Here is an 18,274-nt window from a genome sequence, read left to right on the forward strand (position 1 = left end):
AAGGTTCGTTGTGCCTGAAAATGGTATAGGATGAGAGGGGTTTTCAGAGAACAAAGCTTCATGAAAGGGATCCCAGCGACTAGTCAGTCAGTCAGGGGCCAGCGCCCACCGACATGAGGAAACCCCGAGCGCTGGGGAAACTGCAGTGCGGGGTCCACAGGGACACCTGTACTCTGGGAAATGGCCAAGAACCATCTCCTGAAATTGCAGCGCCTTCAGGGAGTCCGGAGCTTGTCTGTGTGAGTGTAATTTTTTATCTCTAAATGTCGAATCTCCCAGATATCAGAAGGAAACTAACACAAACACCAAAGACCAGTAAAGAAAGGCTGTGTGGGCCTGGGATTCAGCTCGGTGGTGCCGCCGCCTGCCTCCCAAGCTCAAGGTCCCGAGTTCAATCCCAGGCACCAAAAAAAAAAAAGGCTGTGGACTGGACCTGATGGTGCACGCCTGTGATCCCAGCAGTGGGGAGGCTGAGGCAGAAGGATGACCATGAGTGCGAGGAGCCTGGGCTACATGATGAGTTCAAGACCAGCCTGAACTACATAGCAAGACCTTGCCTCAAAAAAAATCTAAAAATTAAAGAAAAGAATAAAAGAATTTTTAAAAGAAGGCCGTGGGTCAGACCCGTAACAGGAATAAACCTGCTGTACTCCCACCCAGCTCCCCCACGGAGCTCTGCCTTTAACTGCTGGGTTTCACCACTTATCTCCCCGTCTCTGGCCCCTGAGAATCCCGTTTCTCTGGCGCTGGAGCTGTGAATTTAAAGCCTCAGAGCGGGCCTTGGCTTCGCGTGGTGGGGAGAGGGCAGAGTGGCAAAGCTCCACTCCCACAGCGAGCAGGGAGCACAGCCAGGAGCTGACGGAAGTCCGCAGAGCGGAAGGCCAGGCCGGCCAGAAGCTCTTGAGGCCCTCCCTCCCTGGGACAGAGAAGCCGGGGACCAGGGGCCCCCAGAAACTGACTCGGCCACCCCCTCTCTGCTCTCAGGAGAGCAGCACCTGGCCGCCGCAGCCACCACAGCAGAGGCCAGGCACGCCGAGCCTTCCACGGCGGGGCCCGGAGCCCCGAGCAGGGCCACAGAGCGGGAGGAAGAGCGCGCAGCAGACAGCAACTGCAGACCGGGGCGGAGGTCGGGACCTGGATCCTCCAGCAGGAACTCCCCGCGCTCTGCAAGGCGGGGCCAGGAGCTCAGCAGGCGGGGCGCTCCAACTTCCCAAGCATCCACTGTGCAGCTGCTCCGGAGCAGGACAAAAGCCCCTGGGAACTTTTCACAACACTCGCTTTCTAGTTATTTTTTGTTTTGGTTTGTTTCTATTTTTTTTTCCTGAAAAAATGTTTCCACTGGAATCGTCCAGCAGTTTCTACTCGCACTAACTGCCCACTCCCGGGCCGTTTCTCCTTACCCTTACCCGTCACTCCAGGTTTCACTCCAGGTTTCAGGTGAATGTTTAACGCAATCACCTCAGCATCACAACCCCTACTCTCCTGCGCTTTCCGAGACTGGTTGTGCTCACGGGCCGCAGAGGCCCGTGGGGAAGGGCAGCATCCCTGTGGCCGGCCAAGGCCTCTAGCAGGGGAAGGGAGCGCAAAGAGCAGAGTCCAAACCAGGCGCCAACAGATTCGAGTTTGTTAAAAAAGAAACTTAGGATGGGGATTTAGCTCAGTGGTTCCACCGCCTGCCTCTTAAGAGCAAGGACCCGAGTTCGATCCCTGGTACCAAAAAAAAAAAAAAAAAAAAAAACGAAAGAAAGAAAGAAAGTTAAAGGCCGATGTATTCACTTGTTTTATTATAAAAGACTTGAATTCACTAAACTATGAAAAGGTCAGAGCCAGAGGAACTGTGAGCAGTCACTTTTATTCTTCTGTATTTTCTAAATTTCTAACAGTGTTCATGTACCAATTTATAACTAGAAAAAAATCAAATGTAATTTTTATAGAAAGTATTGCCATTTACACCAGGTGTGGTGGTGCACCCCTGTAATCCCAGCACTTGGGAGGCTGAGGCAGGAGGACCTCCTTGAGTTTGAGGCCAGCCTGGACTGCACAATGAGGCCACCTCAAAAAAAAGAAAGTATGGCACTTGCCAGCAATGTCTACAGGACCCTTGCCTGATCAAATATTTCCACTTTTTTTTTTTCTGGTGTTTTGAGACAGGGTTTCACTGTGTAATTCAGGCTGCCCTTGAACTCACTATGGAGTTCAGGCTGGCCTCCAACTCGGGGTGACCCTCCTGCCTCAGTCTCCTGAGTGCACGTATGAAGCGCCTCTGCCAACTGTACTCAACACAGGTCACAGAGACACACAAGGTTCCAGATCAGGCGCTAGCAGGAAGGACACACGCTCCAATCACCTGTTCCAGCTGCAAACGCAGCCCAGCACGTGCCGAGGCCCTGGCTTCCACTTCTAGCCCTAGAAAACTCACTCATGCAACTTTATTCAATCACATGCAAATTAATATTTACAAAACCGCACCAGGAGACGAGGCCCAAGAGGTGCCAAGTCCTCCGTCGCAGAGACGGCTGGCGTGGGGGATCTCCTGCAGCCAGTCCCGTGGGGCCCAGGAGACCTGGCTGCCCAGCCATGGGGAAGCCAGGCTGCCAACGCTCAAGGCCCTGGCACCTGCCAGGCAGAAGTGGGAGGCAGAGCCGCCCAGCACTGCCCAGTCATCAGCCCGGAGGGTGGCAGGGTCCCAGGGTGACAGCGCCAGACACGGAAGTGCAGACTGAGTCACCCTGCAGCCAGTACCCTCCCAGCCCTCAGCGCCGCACAGCAGGAGGCTATGGCCTTCGCGGGACGCAGGGCTGAGGGCCCTCACCCTGGTACCCCACAGCGAGGCACTCCTACAGGGAAACCTACCTTGCTTACGGCCATGAGGATGACAGCTGGCAGAACTGGCACTATAACTCAGGATTCTCTAAACTCCAAATCCGTGCTTTACTCACCTCAGACTCTTTATTTACAACCCAATAAATAGTATATTATCATTTTGTTGTGACTTTTCTTGGGGGAGGGCACTGATTCTTGCTATGTAGCCTAGGCTGGCTTCAAGGAGTTGAGACTGGTCATGAACTCAGGAGATCCTCCTGCCGCAGCCTCCTGACTGTTGCCAGCCTCAACGACATGGCAAGACCCTGTCTCAAAAAACCAAACTAACTCAAACAAAACAAAACCCAACACAAACCACACTTGTAGTGTTCTTGCAACAGAAAAGTCTTAGGTCACTAAAAACCAGAAGTAGCTGGACGCGGTGGCACATGCTTATCATCCCAGCACTCGGGAGGCTGAGGTAGGAGGGCTGTAGTGAGTTCACTGCCATCCTGAGCTACAAAGTTAAATTGAAAGGCCAGCCTGAACAACTACATAGTGAGACTCCAAACTACAAAAATAGAAACAAAAATACAACCAAAAGCAAAAAGTTCCCTGTCATACAGAAAATACTGTTCTACTTCAAATGCTTCATGACAGGTAATTACAACTTGTGTTCTTCGTACTTTATTGTTTTGTTGGCCACAAACTATGCCTCTGAGAGAACCGCCATGTGTATGTACGCATACCCTGTTTATGTACTCTCAGGACTCAGTAAGGGGTATCGAATCTAAGGGCTTCCCACTGAGCTGAATCCCCAGCCCTCCTTTTAAAATTCTGAGACTGGGTTTCACTGAGTCACTGACTTAGCCAGGCTGGGCTCGAACACGAGATCCTCCAGCCTCAGCCTCCCAGAATTCTGGTACTACAGGTGTACACTACCACATCCAGCTCCTCCTAGAATTTTTAAGTTCTTATGGATTTTGGTGACTAATCTTTAATTTTTATGCTGTAACTCTTCCCAGTCTTTTTTTTTTAACCTGTGTGGTATCTTCTGGCATGTAAGTCTTCTTAAATGTTGGAGAAAGCCTAGCAGTTTTGACACTGTTGATCTAGGGTCTCAGTACGGAGCCCAGGGTGGCCAAACTTTTGCTCCTGCTGCTGTAGCTTCCCAAAGCCCCGTGAATCTTTACTCCAGGTACCATTCTTTTAAACGTCTTTTTAAAAATAGTCTTGAGGGCCAGAGATTTAGCTCAGTGGTTCTGCTGCCTGCCCCTCAATCGCAAGGACCCAAGTTCGATCCCCGGTACCACAAAAAAAAATAGTAATAATAAAAAAATAAAAATAGTCTTGATTCCAAGGTTATAGAATATTCAGACATTTTACTGTTTTCACGCTGTCGTTGTAACCCAGCTGGAATCTGTTTTGGGGGACATGTGAAGCAGACCCTTCCCTCTCTCCTCCCTCCCTCCCTCTCCTCTCTGGGGGAAAAGCAGTCACGCTGACCACTCAAAGCAGGACTCCTAACCCCTTGGCTGTGTGACATCACCTCTGTCACATATTAAGTCCCCTGCTTCCTCTTCTGTCATCAGTGTTTGCTGGCTTGCTCTGGATCATCAGGCCAGATAAGAGAAGACTGCTGTCTTCCTCCCTGCCTGCGTTTCTGTGGACTACATCATCAGCACCTTCGGCCATGGGCAGTTTCTGAGGGGCTGCAGATGTCTTTTCTTGTCCTACGTGTGCTCAGTGGGAACCCACCAAATGTCATCAAGCTGGACACTGATAAACACTCGCTAAAGACTGCGCGTCCCTCCTGGGGGAAAGGGAACCACAGAGGCACGGACAGGGGAGGGACACCATGGAGTCTGGCTTTTAGGAAGGGTCACTCTCGCTACCAAACTGTGCACTGGAGTAGCTCTGGGAGTAGTTGTGAGGGCCGATCAGAGGCGTGGGGGTCTGGATGTATTAAGTAACAGACAGCATTACTATGAATCCCCTCACAGCTCCCCTGTACTTCAACTCATGCTCCCATCGCCCCTGCCACTTCCTGCAGCAAACACCGCCTGCCTCACAAGCACAAGGTCCTGAGTTCGATCCCCAGTACCAACCCCCAACTGTCTTATAGCACTGACATTTGTCATTTTACCCAATTTTCAGAACTTAAAAAATGCTTTTCCTTTCACTTCCCCACAACTTCACATTAAATTGTTAACATAAGACAGATAAGTAAAGACATCTCCATTTAGTGTTTCTTGTAAACTGAACTTTAGAAAACAAGGACTACAGCAAGGCATCCCTGAGCAAGCTGAAGGTCACCCCTCCCCCTACTTCCTTAGCAGCCTCCCAAGTGCACCATACTGTGGCAGCCCAGAGGTCCACATGAGCCAGCACAGCATTCTGTTTGTGGCTTTTTGGCTGTTTTTGTGCCAGGGACAGAACCCAGGGCCCTGTGTGCAAAGTAAGTGCTCTACTTCTGAGCTAGTACCTTCAACCTCCTGGATTTTAAATCTGAATTAGTTCCCAGCTAATCTGTCATAAACTTTAACTTGTAGTTTCTCCTAACAAAAGGAAAGAAAGAAGTTGTGCATGGTAGTTGTTACGGTTTGGGTCCAGATCCCCCCCACAAAGCCTCATGCAGTCATAAGTGAGGCTTTTTCAGAGGTGGCTGAATCCAGAGTGTGTGTGTGATGCTGGGATTAAGGGTGGGTGATTACTACATCAGTCCACTGATTGGTCTGGCACCGCCCTTATCCAACTAACCTGGATACAATATAAGGGACAGAAAGAAGCTCGGCTTGTCCCTTGCTTGCTGCTTACTTTGCTGCCTTCTGCCTGCACTGAACTGTTTCTCCTCTGTGATGCCCATCTGCTGTACCACCTGCCTTGGAGCCAGCGACTATGGACTGAAGCCTCTACAGACTGTGAGCTAAATAAACCTTTCCTCCATTAACTTTGGATGTTGGGTATTTTGTCTCAGCAATGAGAGAAAAGTAACTAAGACAGTAGTGCACATCTGTCATCCCAACATTCAGCAGGCTGAGGCAGGAGGATTGTTCTAAGATGGAGGCCAGCATGGGCTAAGCAGCAAAACCTGTCTCAAACACAAAAACAAAAACAAGAACAGAAACAAAAAACAGAATGAACCACAAGATCCAGCACCTCTGGGCCCCACTCAGACACGAGGGCAGCTGCCTGCTGAGGCAGGAGCCGCACGTGCCCACAGGCTGCTCTCCTGCTACCCCCAGGCCAGCTCTGCTACAGGACCTACCTGGATCTGTGTATGAGCTTGTGACCCTGGTTAAAGCAATCAGATCGGGATGAGGAGCAAAAAGCGCCTGTAGGCACCACGAGCGGTCTCTGGTGACAGAGCCAGGCCAGACCACCACCTATGCGTGGGAGACGGGTTCTGATAGCAGCAGCAGACGCACCCTAAGGAGCTGGATGGTCAGATCCCAGGCTCAGCACACTTGTACAGCAGCTCAGAGTGGGTCAGTTCATTCACAGGACAAAAAGCCGAAAGCAAAGCAATACACGGAGAGAGAGCCACACAGGAGGCAGGGTCTGGTGAACAGGGCTCTGCTCTGGACAGTCACCTTGGGCTTCAGCATCCGATGCTCCCCAGTGCAGGTGGTGAAATGGAAGGAGTCGGATCTGGGTTCAAACTCCGACTCCTTTCCTTCACCAGAGCTCTTTTCTCTAATCTAGGAAGCAGGGATGATAACATCTATCTCAACGGGCAGCGCTAAGGAGGCTGTGGTCTCACCATGTAGTTCAGGCTGGCCTTGCACTCACTATGGAATCCAGGCTGGCCTCAACCTCATGGAGAGCCTCCTGCCCCAGCCTCCTGAGTGCTGGGATCACAGGTGTGCGCCACAGGCCCAGCCTTGAACCTGTAAAGAGTATGGAAACTCAATCCAGCTCAGGTGTTTAAAGCTGGGGGCTGGGAGGGGGCTAGGACCAGACAAGGTCATCAGGGAGAGCGGGCCCAGTGTGGGAACCACCGGCGGCTTCACAGAGGGAGGCAGACCAGAGACGCAGGCATGTGCTCCCCGTCCCCTGCCACACGCGCCCTGGGCCACCCGGGCACAATGCCAGGGAGAGCGCAGCACCAGATGTGAGCCTTCAGAACGCAGTGCAGAGTAAACTTTTCCTTCACAACGCACCCCACCTGCAGCCTGGTGTCCCAATGACAGGAAGCAGACCAGTCCCCCGCCGTGCCAGCTGCTCTGGTGCTGCCAGGTGCACCTTGGTGTGCAGCTGCACCCTCCAAGCAGTGCCTCCATCGCTGCACAGCCTTCTTCCCTCGGCCGTGCCCCTGTCCTCTCCTCTCCTCTCATCCCCTCCCTCCCTTCCTCCCTTTCTCTTATGAGCAGGGTCTCATCTTGCCCAGATTGGCCCTTAGCTCCTAGGCTTGAGTGATCCTCCTGCCTCAGCTTCCCCAGTAAGGGAGTTGCACATCACTGTGTCTGGGTTCTCTCCTCTTCTTATAGACACCAGTCACGGTGTAATTAAGCCGCGCTAATCTGGTCAATCTAATCTCATCCATAAAGATCCTGTTTCCAAACAAGGTTACAGAGGTCCCAGGTAACAATTTCAGGGGACACGCGTCAACCCAACCTACATCCACTCTCTTAATCATTCACGCTGAAACAAAGACATGAGGGAAAAGAAACCTTACTCTGTAGTCTAGACAGTATTTCCTTTTTTCTTTTGAGACAGGGTCCTATTACATATACTTCAGGCTGGCCTTGCACTCACTACATAGCCCAAGCTGGCCTCGAATTCACAGTGATCCTCCTGCCTCAGCCTCTCGAGTGCTGGGATGACAGGCATGAACCACCATGCCCGGCTTAAGACAGTTTTTCTTGACCTCAACTTTCTCCCTGTTAGTGGAAAAAACTACATTTAAGGACTAAGCCACAGGGCAGGGGATTTAGCTCAGTGGTGCTGTCACCTGCCTCACAAGCATAAGGTCCTGAGTTCAATCCCCAGTACCAAAAAAAAAGAAAAACTACCACCAAGTTGGACATGGTGGTGCACACCTGTAATCCCATCAGTCCAGAGGCTATGGTAGGAGGATCTCCACAAGCCTGGGCTATATAGCGAGTTCGGGGCCAGCCTGAACTACAAAGTGAGACCCTGAGGAGGAGAGAAAGAAAGAAAGACAGACAGACAGACCAACCACCAACAGACAGAGTGAAGTGACAACCCACACAATGGGAAAAAAACTTTTTGTCAACTGTTTCTCAGACAGAGACTAATACCTAGAATATATACAGACCCCTCCAAAGGCCAGGGATTTAGCTCAGTGGTGTCTCACCTGCCTCCCAAGCACAAGGTTGTGAGTCCAACCCCAGTACCAGGAAAAAAAATCAAAAACAAATTTAAAGACCCAATCCAAAATTGGGAATCTAAAATGAATAGTCATTTCTCAGGTGAAGACAAACAGTAAATAAATATACAAAAAAATGCTCAACATCACTGATATCTTGAGAAATGCAAATTAAAATAACACTGAGATTCCATCTCACTCCAAAAAGAATGGCTATTATCAAGAAATCAACCAATAACAGGTGCTGGAGAGGCTGTAGAGAAAAAGGAACCCTTCTTCACTATTGGTAGGAATGCAGACTGGTGCAACCACTGTGGAAAGCAGTGTGGAGATTTCTCAAAACACCAGGATTAGAGGTTTCATTTGACCCAGCTATTCCCCTTCTTGGTATCTTCCCAAAAGAATTAAAAGCATCATACCACAGCAATATATGCACACCCATATTTATAGTAGCATAGTTTATAATAGCTAAATCTGAGTACTACTGGATGCTACTCAGCCATAAAGGACAAACCTGAGGGCTGGGGATGTAGTTCAGTGGCCCCGTGCCTGCCTTGCAAGTGAAAGGTCCTGAGTTCGATCCTCAGTACCACACACACACAAAAAAATCTAACCCGAGACATTTCTAGGTAACTCGATGCACCTTGAGACCATACTCTTAAGTGAAATAAATCAGACCCAAGTTTAAATATCTCAGTTTCTCTGGTGTGAAAAACCAAAAGGGTAAATAAGGATGAAAATGTATAATAGATTGGGAAATAGGAAGAAAATGTTCAAATGGTAAGGGGAACAAGGGAGGGGAGGGGGAAAAGAGAAAGGGAAAAGAAAAGAGAAGAAAAAAAAGGAAACAAAGCTTTTGTACATAAGGGGAAGAGGGGCTGAAGGGAGGGGAGTCACTTGGAGAAAAAAGAAAAATTAAGAAATATTATGTACAGGTACAAATTCCCTATGATGAATGTGATCATTATGTGTATCTAAAATGTACCAATAAAATTAATTTTTTAAAAAAGACCATCCTGGACTACATAGTAAGTTCAAGGTCAGTCTAAACTACATAGCAACACCCTCTCTCAAAAAATAAAAAACAAAAATATAACAGAGAAAAGTCAAAAAAGAAGAAATGTGAGAAATCTGGGAAAACCAGAATGCTGAAAAGTAATAAAAGTAAATTAAAAATGAAAGGACTCCTTTCTAATTAAAAAAATAAAAAATGGGAATAAGGAAATGCGTATAGGGATGGGGCTGAATTAGCCGCTAGAAGGTGGTTACTGAGGTTAGATGACCTATGATTCTTGCTTTGGTGTACTTTAAATCCCCCATGATAATTTTTTTAAAAGATCAATGCAGGCCTGGGGATTTAGCTCAGTGGTTCCGCCACCTGCCTCACAAGCACAAGGTCCCAAGTTCGATCTCCCATACCAAAAAAAGAAAAAAAGATCTGGCGACTGCCTTGCAAGCGCAAGGTCCCGAGTTCGATCCCTGGTACCAAAAAAAAAAAAAAAAAACAGGAAAAAAAAATCAAGGCATATTCTGGATACTCAGTGATATCTTCAGTTTGGGTCTCTAACCTGATTGAGGTCTATTTCAATCTCAAGCAAAACAATCTAATGCTGCTATGACGGGCTTTCTCCCAGTGCCTTTCATTTCCTTGGGTAATATGTCAGAACATTTTAGAGAAAAAAAACAACCCCAATATTGATTATAGAATGAGCACAATGATATTTATGAGACATGTTACCAAGACGGAACCACTACATAATTTAGCACAACAGGGAGAAACGAATCACTAGAATTACACAAATTCAGTTTGCTTCTACCACCAAGGCCGGTAAAATTTTCCACCTACAGACATTGAAAAGATATCGGGCTGTGGATTTAGCTCAGTGGTTCCACCACCTGCCTCGCAAGCCCAAGGTCTCCAGTTCAATCCCCAGTGCCAAAAGAAAAGAAAAAAGATATCTAATGATGCCAGCCATGTGGTATTTTAATTCTAGATATGTAGAAAGAGTACTAGACTCAGAGCCAGAAGACATGGTCCCAGTGTGTCCCACTGATAGCTTTGTCTCTAATTTATAAGCTGTATGAATTCAGCTCATTACTTAAAGACGCAGGATCATAAACTATATAATGGCAGAATTTTAAAGACCAGGACTGGGTATGTGTGTCTGTGTGTGCCTGCGTTTATTTTTGTTTTGAGAGGGAGTGTCTAGCTATGTTGCCCAGGCTGGCCTTGAACTCAAGATCCTCCTCCCTGAGCCTCCCAAGTGGCTGAGATTAGAGGCATAAACTACCACCCCTGGCTTCTGGAATTCATGTGGGAGTTGGAATCCATAGATAAACTTCACTGGCTTTTAAGCCTAAGAATGAACGTTCTGTCTAGATTTCAATGTACACTTCTCTGGGAAGAATTTCTATAGCTTTTAGCAGATTATCAAAAAGAACCAAAATTCATCTATCTTCCTGTGGTTAAGAAACACGTTTGCCAGGAGTGGTGGTGCATGCCTGTAATCCCAGCACGAAGAGGCTGAGGCAGGAGGATTGTCAGAAGCTCAAGGCCAGCCTGGGTTATGTAGTAAATTCGGGGCCAGCCTGAACTACAAAGGGAGACCCTACCTCAAACCCCCCGCCCCCCCAAAAAAACCCATTTTCAACAGAATAATTTATTTGTAAACAACAAAGGCTGACACCAAGTATGGCTGTATGCATTTGGCCAGGCTTTTAAATCTAGATCTGCAAAATACTCTGCCTTCATAAAATACAATGCTTCGTGTTTAACAGAATTTTTTTTTAACAGAATGTGTTTTTACAAGACAAACTCTGTACAATCCTACAAACTTGTTAAAAAAAAAAACAACTGCGTATTATGAAAGTAATGTACAAGACTGAGTCATAACGATGTGCTTTTCTAGTCCCCAGATATGTCAACCTGCTGAATCACTTGAAGGTTCGTATTAAACCTTTGAGGACTTTTAACTGTTACAGTATAAAGCAAGATTCTAGGCCTACCCCAAATTTCTCTTTTTTGTTTTTAGAAACGTATTTCAAGTGCGATTAGCAATTTCTCCTGGGAATTCTGCGAGACCCCTTGACCGAACCGGGAAAACGAGGCTAAGGTTCAGTAAACCTTAAAACCGCTGGGTACAAGGGCATGCAAGAACGGAAACCGCGGACAGGGAAGCTGGGATAAAGTTGAAGGTGGGGAGCAGCAAGAGCGACTTACGGAAGCCGGCAGGGACCACAGGGTGGCCGCCCGCGTTGCCCAGGCTGCGCTGCAGTACAGCCCCCTCCCCACCGTCAGCCCGTGTCCCAGCCCCACGAAGACAGACCGAGGGCTCCGCGCCGCGCCGCCGGCCCCCTCCCCGATAGCGTCGCGGCCGGGGAGCACACGGGGCGGCCCTGGCGCCAGGAGACCCCGCGAGGCCGAAGTTGCCCCCAGTACTGGAGGAGTGGCCTCTGCCCCCGGCCCGGCCCTGCCCAGCCTTACTTTGAGTGCCAGGTGGTGGACGCGGCCCAGGCCGGGCTCGGCCAGCAGTGGGAGCAGCCCCAGCATCGGAAGTAGCCGGAGGCCCGAGGCCAGACGCAGACTGCAGGAGCCCGAAGGGCCCAGAGGCGCCAGGGCCGCCATGTTTGTTCCCGCATCACCAGCTGCTTCCTCTCCAGCCCACTTCCGGGTAAAAGGGCGGCGGCCGCCGGATGTGCCGGGGAGTGGCGGCGGCGGCGGCTGGCTCCTAGCACAACTGTCTGTGGTCGTTTGGGTGGAGCATGAGACTCTAGGAAGCCAGCGCGGGGCCTAAACTGGCCACCTCGGGGCCCTTCAGTTGGCCTCCCTTGTGTAGACTTCTGGTTTAGCGCGAAGAAGTGAAGCCATTCTGGGGGAGAGAGGGGGAATCCCTGCTGCGTTTGTCATGACCCCTTCTGCCTCGCGGGGGGACCGTGACCGACCGCAGGATGGGGACACTCCGTGGCAGCCACGCTGTGCCTGGTGGTCCATGGGACTAATTTCTCCCAGCGCTGTCGGTGACAGATGTCTTAGATGTTTCCCACTGTAAATTCAGGGGAAATACTCGCAGTGATACGATTGGTAGTCTCCTTAGGAAGCAATTCACTAGGCTCTTTTTGGCAGGTGATTCTTGGAACAATCTGATAAATAGGAAGTGGATGTTGTCACACTTCCTTTGACAGGTAAGCAAACCGAGGCTCTGAGAAATAGGTAGCTCATTCCAGGTTGAGCTGGAAATCACGGGAACTTGACTAGTGTGTGGCATTGGCACATGCCATTCCGTTCCATCCCACTTCTGGAATCCGACCCTTAAGAGTTTTTCTCTCTCCGAGTTCGATCCCCGGTACGGGAAAAAAAAAACTAGGTTTTGTTTGTTTTTTTTTTCTCCCAATTCTAAGAGGGAGGGTGAAATTTTTCTACTCGTTAGAACTTGCTCCATGGAAGGATTCAGAAGTAGGACCTCTCCTACTCCCTGTTCTTTATGAGTTATAGAAGAATATGCTTATGAAAGTTGCCAATAGACTAGCCAGGTTTATTTTTATTTATTTATTTTTGAGTACCCGGGATCGAACTCGGGTCCTTGCGCTTGCGAAGCAGCCGGCAGAACCACTGAGCTAAATGCCCAGCCTAGCCAGGTTTATTTAATTTTTAGGTTCTTGTTTTTAGCTTGTCAAACAAGTAGTGAGTGCTTTTTGAAATCATTTAAGCAAAAGAGAAAATAAAATCCGCCAGGAATACCAGTGCTAAGTAGTAGTGTGTTTTATGACATAATCCGATTCTTTAATGTTTTGGGGGTTTTTGTTTTGGTTTGGTTTCTTGGTTTTCTGAGACAGGGTCTCACTATGCAGTTCAGGCTAGCTTTGAACTCTGTGTGGCCCAGGATGGCCTCCATCTCACAGTGATCCTCCTGCCTCAGCCTCCTGAGTACTGGGATTACGTGGGTGCACAACCACGCCCAGCATTCCTCTGCCCTTTTGAAATAAACTTATTTTTGCCGTAACAGAAATATACACCACTAGGGCTTTGGAAAAACGAAAATTCATACTATGTCATAAACTACTGTGTAGAAATTTAAGTCACGTATTCTCCTCAAGCATCTAAACTGCAAAAAAAAAAATGCTTTGCATTTGTTTAATCCTGCGTATTTATCTGCCTGGTAACCCTTAGACTTAAGGCAGCATTATATTCATTTTATATTAGAAATCCAGCCAAGTGTGGTGGTGCACACCTGTAATCTCAGCACCAGGAGGCTGAGGCAGGAGAATCACTGAGATTGAGGCCAATTTGGGCCATATAGCGAGACACTGTCTCAAAGAGAATTTTTTTTTGGTACCAGGGATTGAATTTGGGATCTTGCGCTTGTGAGGCAGGCAGAACCACTGAGCTAAATCCCCAGCCCAAGAATTTTTTAAATAAAAAAAGTAGTAAAAATTCAGTCTCAAACTATTTGGAAATACTGTTGTTTTACCCCATTATTCAGTTTGTTTGCTAACAAGAAAATGTCAAGTCGCGCTGGAGATTTAGCTCAGTGGTTCCCCCCCTCCCCCGCCTGCCTTGCAAACGCAAGGACCTGAGTTTGATCCCTGGTACCAAAAAAAAAAAAAAAAAAAAAAATTTCGCAGTCCTAGGAGTCAAGAAAGCTGTTGTAAAGAATGAACTAACAACAACAACAACAAAAAAAAAACAAGAAAAAGAAGAAAGGGCCGGGAATTGGATTTAGCTCAGTGGTTCCACTGCCTGCCTCACAATCACAAGGGCCCAAGTTCGATCCCTGGTACCAAAAAAAAAAAAAAGAATGAACTAACAATCACTTCTTGGCCTTTTGGTTAAGATCAAATATAAGAATGAAGTAACAAGTTAAACTGGAGGGTGAAATTTTGAATGTCAAATGTGAGTCTCAAGCCATATGACTAATATAAAAACTACTATCATGTGCCCAAAATACTACATTATTTCTTTCGTTTAGAATAAATTTATAGATGGGCTTAGTCATGCTGACATACTCACAGGTACTCTGTCTAGACCAAATTAAAGTTTTAAGAAAACAAAACACTTTCTATGAGCAATCCTGGAAAGTCATAGAGTTCAATCAGAGTGGTGTCAAATTTAGGAGCTTCGGGTTGGGGATTTAGCTCAGTGGTTCTGCTGCCTGCCTTGAAAGCACAAGGTCCCGAGTTCAATCCCCGGTACCAAAAAAAAAAAAAAAACTTTTATGGACCAGGGATTTAGCTCAGTGGTTTCGCTGCCTGCTGCGCAAGGACCCAAGTTCGATCCCCGGTACCAAAAAAAAATCCCAAAATTTAGGAGCTTCATTTGCTCAGTGATTTCTGTAATTTATTATGCTAAAAATGAAAACAGAAACAAAAGTCATTTCTCAGTTTTCTTTGTTTGATTGTATTGCTTTCTTGTGTTCAGGAGGAAAGATTTTTTGTTTGTTTGTTTGTTTTTGGTTTTGTTTTTGGTTTTGTTTTTTTGGTACTGGGGATCGAACTCAGGTCCTTGAGCTTGGAAAGATTTTTTTTAATATGATACTTTTTAAATAATTTATTTTTTGAGGCAGGATCTCATTATGCAGTTCAGGCTGACCTTGAACTCACTATGCAGCCCAGGCTGGCTTTGAACTCATGGTGATCTTACCCTCAGCCTCCCGAGTGCTGGGATGACAGGCATGGGCCACCACCCCTGGGCCAGGAGGAAAGATCTTGACTTTACAAGTAACAAAAGTGGGCCAGGGATTTAGCTCAGTGGTTCCAGGCCCTCCCTTGCAAGCGCAAGATCCCAAGTTCATCCCTGGTACCAAAAAAAAAAAAAGTAACAAAAGTGACAGGTATGGTGGGGCACGCCTGTCATCCCAGCACTCAGGAGCTGAGGCCTACCTCACAGGAGGATCACTGCCAGTTTGAGGCCAGCCTGGGCTATAGCAAGACCCTGTCTCAAAACATCAAAAAAGTAACAAAATACTTGAGAAGCAAATTTCCATCTTCCGGTTTTAAATGGTATTCTTGTGATGTTTTCTCAATAGTCCATGTTTTGAGATAAAGTTTATGATTCCTGAGAAGTATCAAGGCCTCTACAGTGTAAATTTTGCCTTCGGAAATGTTCTTAGTATTCATAGCAGAGCCCTTCAGCACGGGGAATTCCTCGGGTTTTGCCCTGTTCTGCACCTTCTCCCGCAGGGATGACACAGGATCTGTGCGCTCAGCATTCTCATCTCAGAGCTGACAGCAGCTGTTGTCTTCCCAGTGTTTCTCCAGAACGGTGACCCTCCCAGGGGGCTCTGAGTGGGCAGGAGCCTGGGGCTGGGGCCTATTTCTCTGGCTGATTCCCATTCTGCTGGGCTCTGATCACCCCAGTCACCAAGCCCCCAGATCTCTTTCTGACTCGAAGCCCTGGTTCCCCAGAGGCACAAGGGTGACCTGTGGGCACACAGAGCAGGATCAAGTCCTTTTAACTCTACGGTTAGGGATTTGTGAATCCATAGCGAGATAATAAATTTTTTTTTTTCCGGTACCAGGAATCAAACTCAGGACTTTGCACTTGCCAGGCAGGTGCGGTGCCACAGAGCTAAACCCCCAGCCTGGCGGACTTCTGATTTCTAAATCACCCAGCTAGAGCTCTCATCCAGCCTCTATTCACAAAGCCCAGCACATAATCTGCGGCCTGTGTTCCTGTAAAGAAAGCACACTGTACCAGGCTGAAAAGTCTTTGGATAATCAGGATCTACTTTATGTAACAGTTGTGAAAACAATTCTTGGGAATTTAAGTGATTTCCTTGAGATCACACTATCAGTTGGGTAATTTTTAGCAAACATCTTTAAAATCAACCAACCGTGGTGGTGCATGCCTGTCATCCCAACACTCGGGAGGCTGAGGCAGGAGGATTGCTATGAGTTCGAGGCCAGCCTGGGCTACACAGTGAAACCCAGTCTCAAACAAAAATAAGAATAGGCAAATAACATCTTAATTCCATTTAATAATATGATAGTGATGAAACATTAAAATAGTTTCAAAGTAGATGACTTTTGTTGTTTAGTTTCTTGGAAACAACTTTACAAGGCTTCTTTTTTTTGGAGTGGGGACAAGGTCTCCATACATAGCCCAGGCTGGCCTAGAACGCCTGACCCTCCTGCCTCATCCTCTGGATTCCTGGGGTCGCACCACAACTCCTGGCTCAGTTTTCTTTTTTTCTTTTTTTATGGTATTGAAAAGCCCAGGGCCTTTGGACTGAGCTACATCCCCAGCCTTTTTCAAATGTTTTTATTTTAAGACCAGGTCTTACTAACTTGCCCATGCTGGGCTTAAACTTGAAATTCTCCTGCTTCAGCCTCCCAGAGTGCTAGGATTATAAGCATGTACCACCACACCTGGTTCTGTCTCAATTTTTTTTTTGTTTTTTTTGGTACCAGGGATCGAACTCGGGTCCTTGCGCTTGTGAGGCAGGCGGCGGAACCACTGAGCTAAATCCCCAGCCCCTGTCTCAATTTTTGATTCTTAACATCTCTTGTTTTCAAAATAATGGTTGAGACAGCATGGTTTGAAGTACATGAAGGAAGGAATTCCTCACAAACCCCTGGGAGATATAGTTGGTTTGACTCCATGGCAGTCACAGTGTAATTTCCAAGTATAAAGAATCAAGGAATTAAAAAAAAAAGTAACAATTCAATTTTAAATACAGCGATCCTCCTGCCTCAGCCTCCTCAGTGCTGGAATGACAGGCAGGCGCCACCATGTCTAGCCGGTTACTTTTTGAATCCTGAGAAAACTGAGAGTTTGGCAATTACATGTAGACACGTGACTTGAGTTTTAAAAAGACTGTTTGCATAATCATGCTGCTGTACCTGGAAACAGCCGTGGTGAGTAACAGAACACGTTACGCCTGCTTCTCCCAGCAGGATGTTCAAAGCAGCACAGACTGAAAAAGCCTGGAGGGACAGAGAAGACTGGCATAAGCTTGGCTTTGAGCCTCACCTCTTAGTTGGGTGCATTTTACTTTGGTATTTTCTGTAGCTTTGTGGGATTAACCCATGGTTGCCATAAGTAGCAGTATTCGTAGTTTGAATGTGGCACTATTGATGATGTTGGACATTGCCAAAAACCTTTTAAGTAATTGTCTTAGTTACTTTCCTCATTGCTGAGACAAAATGCCCAACACCCAAAGTTACAGGGAGAAAGGTGTATTTAGCCTGCAGTTTGTAAAGGTTTCAGTCCATTATCAGCTGGCACCAAGGCAGGACATTGCAGATGGGCATGGCAGAGGAGAAACAGCCCATGGCAGGCAGAGGGCAGGAAAGCAACCAGGGACCACCACAGCTCCTTCTATCCCTCATATCTTATCCAGGCTACTTAGGGTGGCAGCACTCACACCTTTAATCCTAGTGCCCTTGAGCCTAGCGCTGCACCATGAGTCAATCCTAGCGTCACACACTCTGTGACTGCATGAGGGGACATCTAGACACATGCTGTAACAGTAATTATTGGGTTAATGGTCTCCAATATTTTTTAATTTAATTTTTTTTCTTTCTGAGACAGTGTCTTGTGATGTGGTTCAGGCTGGCCTTGAACTCACTGTGTAGCCCAGCCTTGGCCTTGGGCAATCCTCCTGCCTCAACCTCCAGAGTGCTGGGATCACCAGCATGTGGCACTACACCTGGGACACCATTTGTTTTTCTTACCAAAAGAATTGACATTTCAGCTGGGTGTGGTGGTGCACACCTGTAACTCAGAAGGTTGAGGCAGGAGGATCGCTGTGAGTTTGAAGCCAGCCTGAACTACATACTGTCTCAACAACAAAAAATTACTTTTGGAACAGAAACCTCTCAGAACGCTGCAAGGCAAACTGGGGCCTGGCCATCCCTCAGGAATCACGTAGCACACCTTCCTGGAAAATCGTGCTCTCCAGGATAGCTGCTGAGGCCTCAGGCTCACTTGGGCATAGGAGAGGCCCTGGCCCTTTTGCAGGAAGGGAACTTCTGCAAAACCCAATCTCAGAGACAGCAGGTCTGTCGTGCTCGCCACGGGCCCACTGGTTTCTCCTCGCCTCATGCCCATCTTCAGGGAGTTTGGTGATCAAGTATAAAAACTGGGTCCAGGGCCGGGGATTTAGCTCAGTGGTTTCGCCACCTGATGTGAAAGCACAAGGA

General features: G+C 47.5%; 2 protein-coding genes across 3 annotated transcripts in view; one reads left to right on the plus strand and one right to left on the minus strand.

The window, feature by feature from the left end:
- Nucleotides 1-11,813, minus strand: part of Gpr107 (G protein-coupled receptor 107) — a 47,303-nt gene extending 35,490 nt beyond the window's left edge. The window contains exon 1 of one of the 2 annotated variants that reach the window (XM_004849114.4): nucleotides 11,619-11,812. In XM_004849114.4, coding sequence (XP_004849171.1) covers nucleotides 11,619-11,759 — 141 coding nt within the window. In that variant the 5' untranslated portion in view covers nucleotides 11,760-11,812. Of the gene's footprint in view, nucleotides 1-11,618 lie in introns of both variants that reach the window. The other variant, XM_087183065.1, reaches the window with a different exon arrangement.
- A 114-nt stretch (nucleotides 11,814-11,927) lies between these two features.
- Fnbp1 (formin binding protein 1) overlaps nucleotides 11,928-18,274 on the plus strand; it is an 85,136-nt gene continuing 78,789 nt past the window's right edge. The window contains exon 1 of the mRNA XM_087183060.1: nucleotides 11,928-12,316. The gene's annotated coding sequence lies outside the window, so the exon portion shown is untranslated. The remainder of the gene's footprint in view (nucleotides 12,317-18,274) is intronic.

Source organism: Heterocephalus glaber, unplaced genomic scaffold (assembly GCF_053883595.1).
Source record: "Heterocephalus glaber isolate CG9 unplaced genomic scaffold, H.glaber_assembly_v1.0 deba00001479, whole genome shotgun sequence".
In the NCBI taxonomy this organism is placed as follows: Eukaryota; Metazoa; Chordata; class Mammalia; order Rodentia; family Bathyergidae; genus Heterocephalus; species Heterocephalus glaber.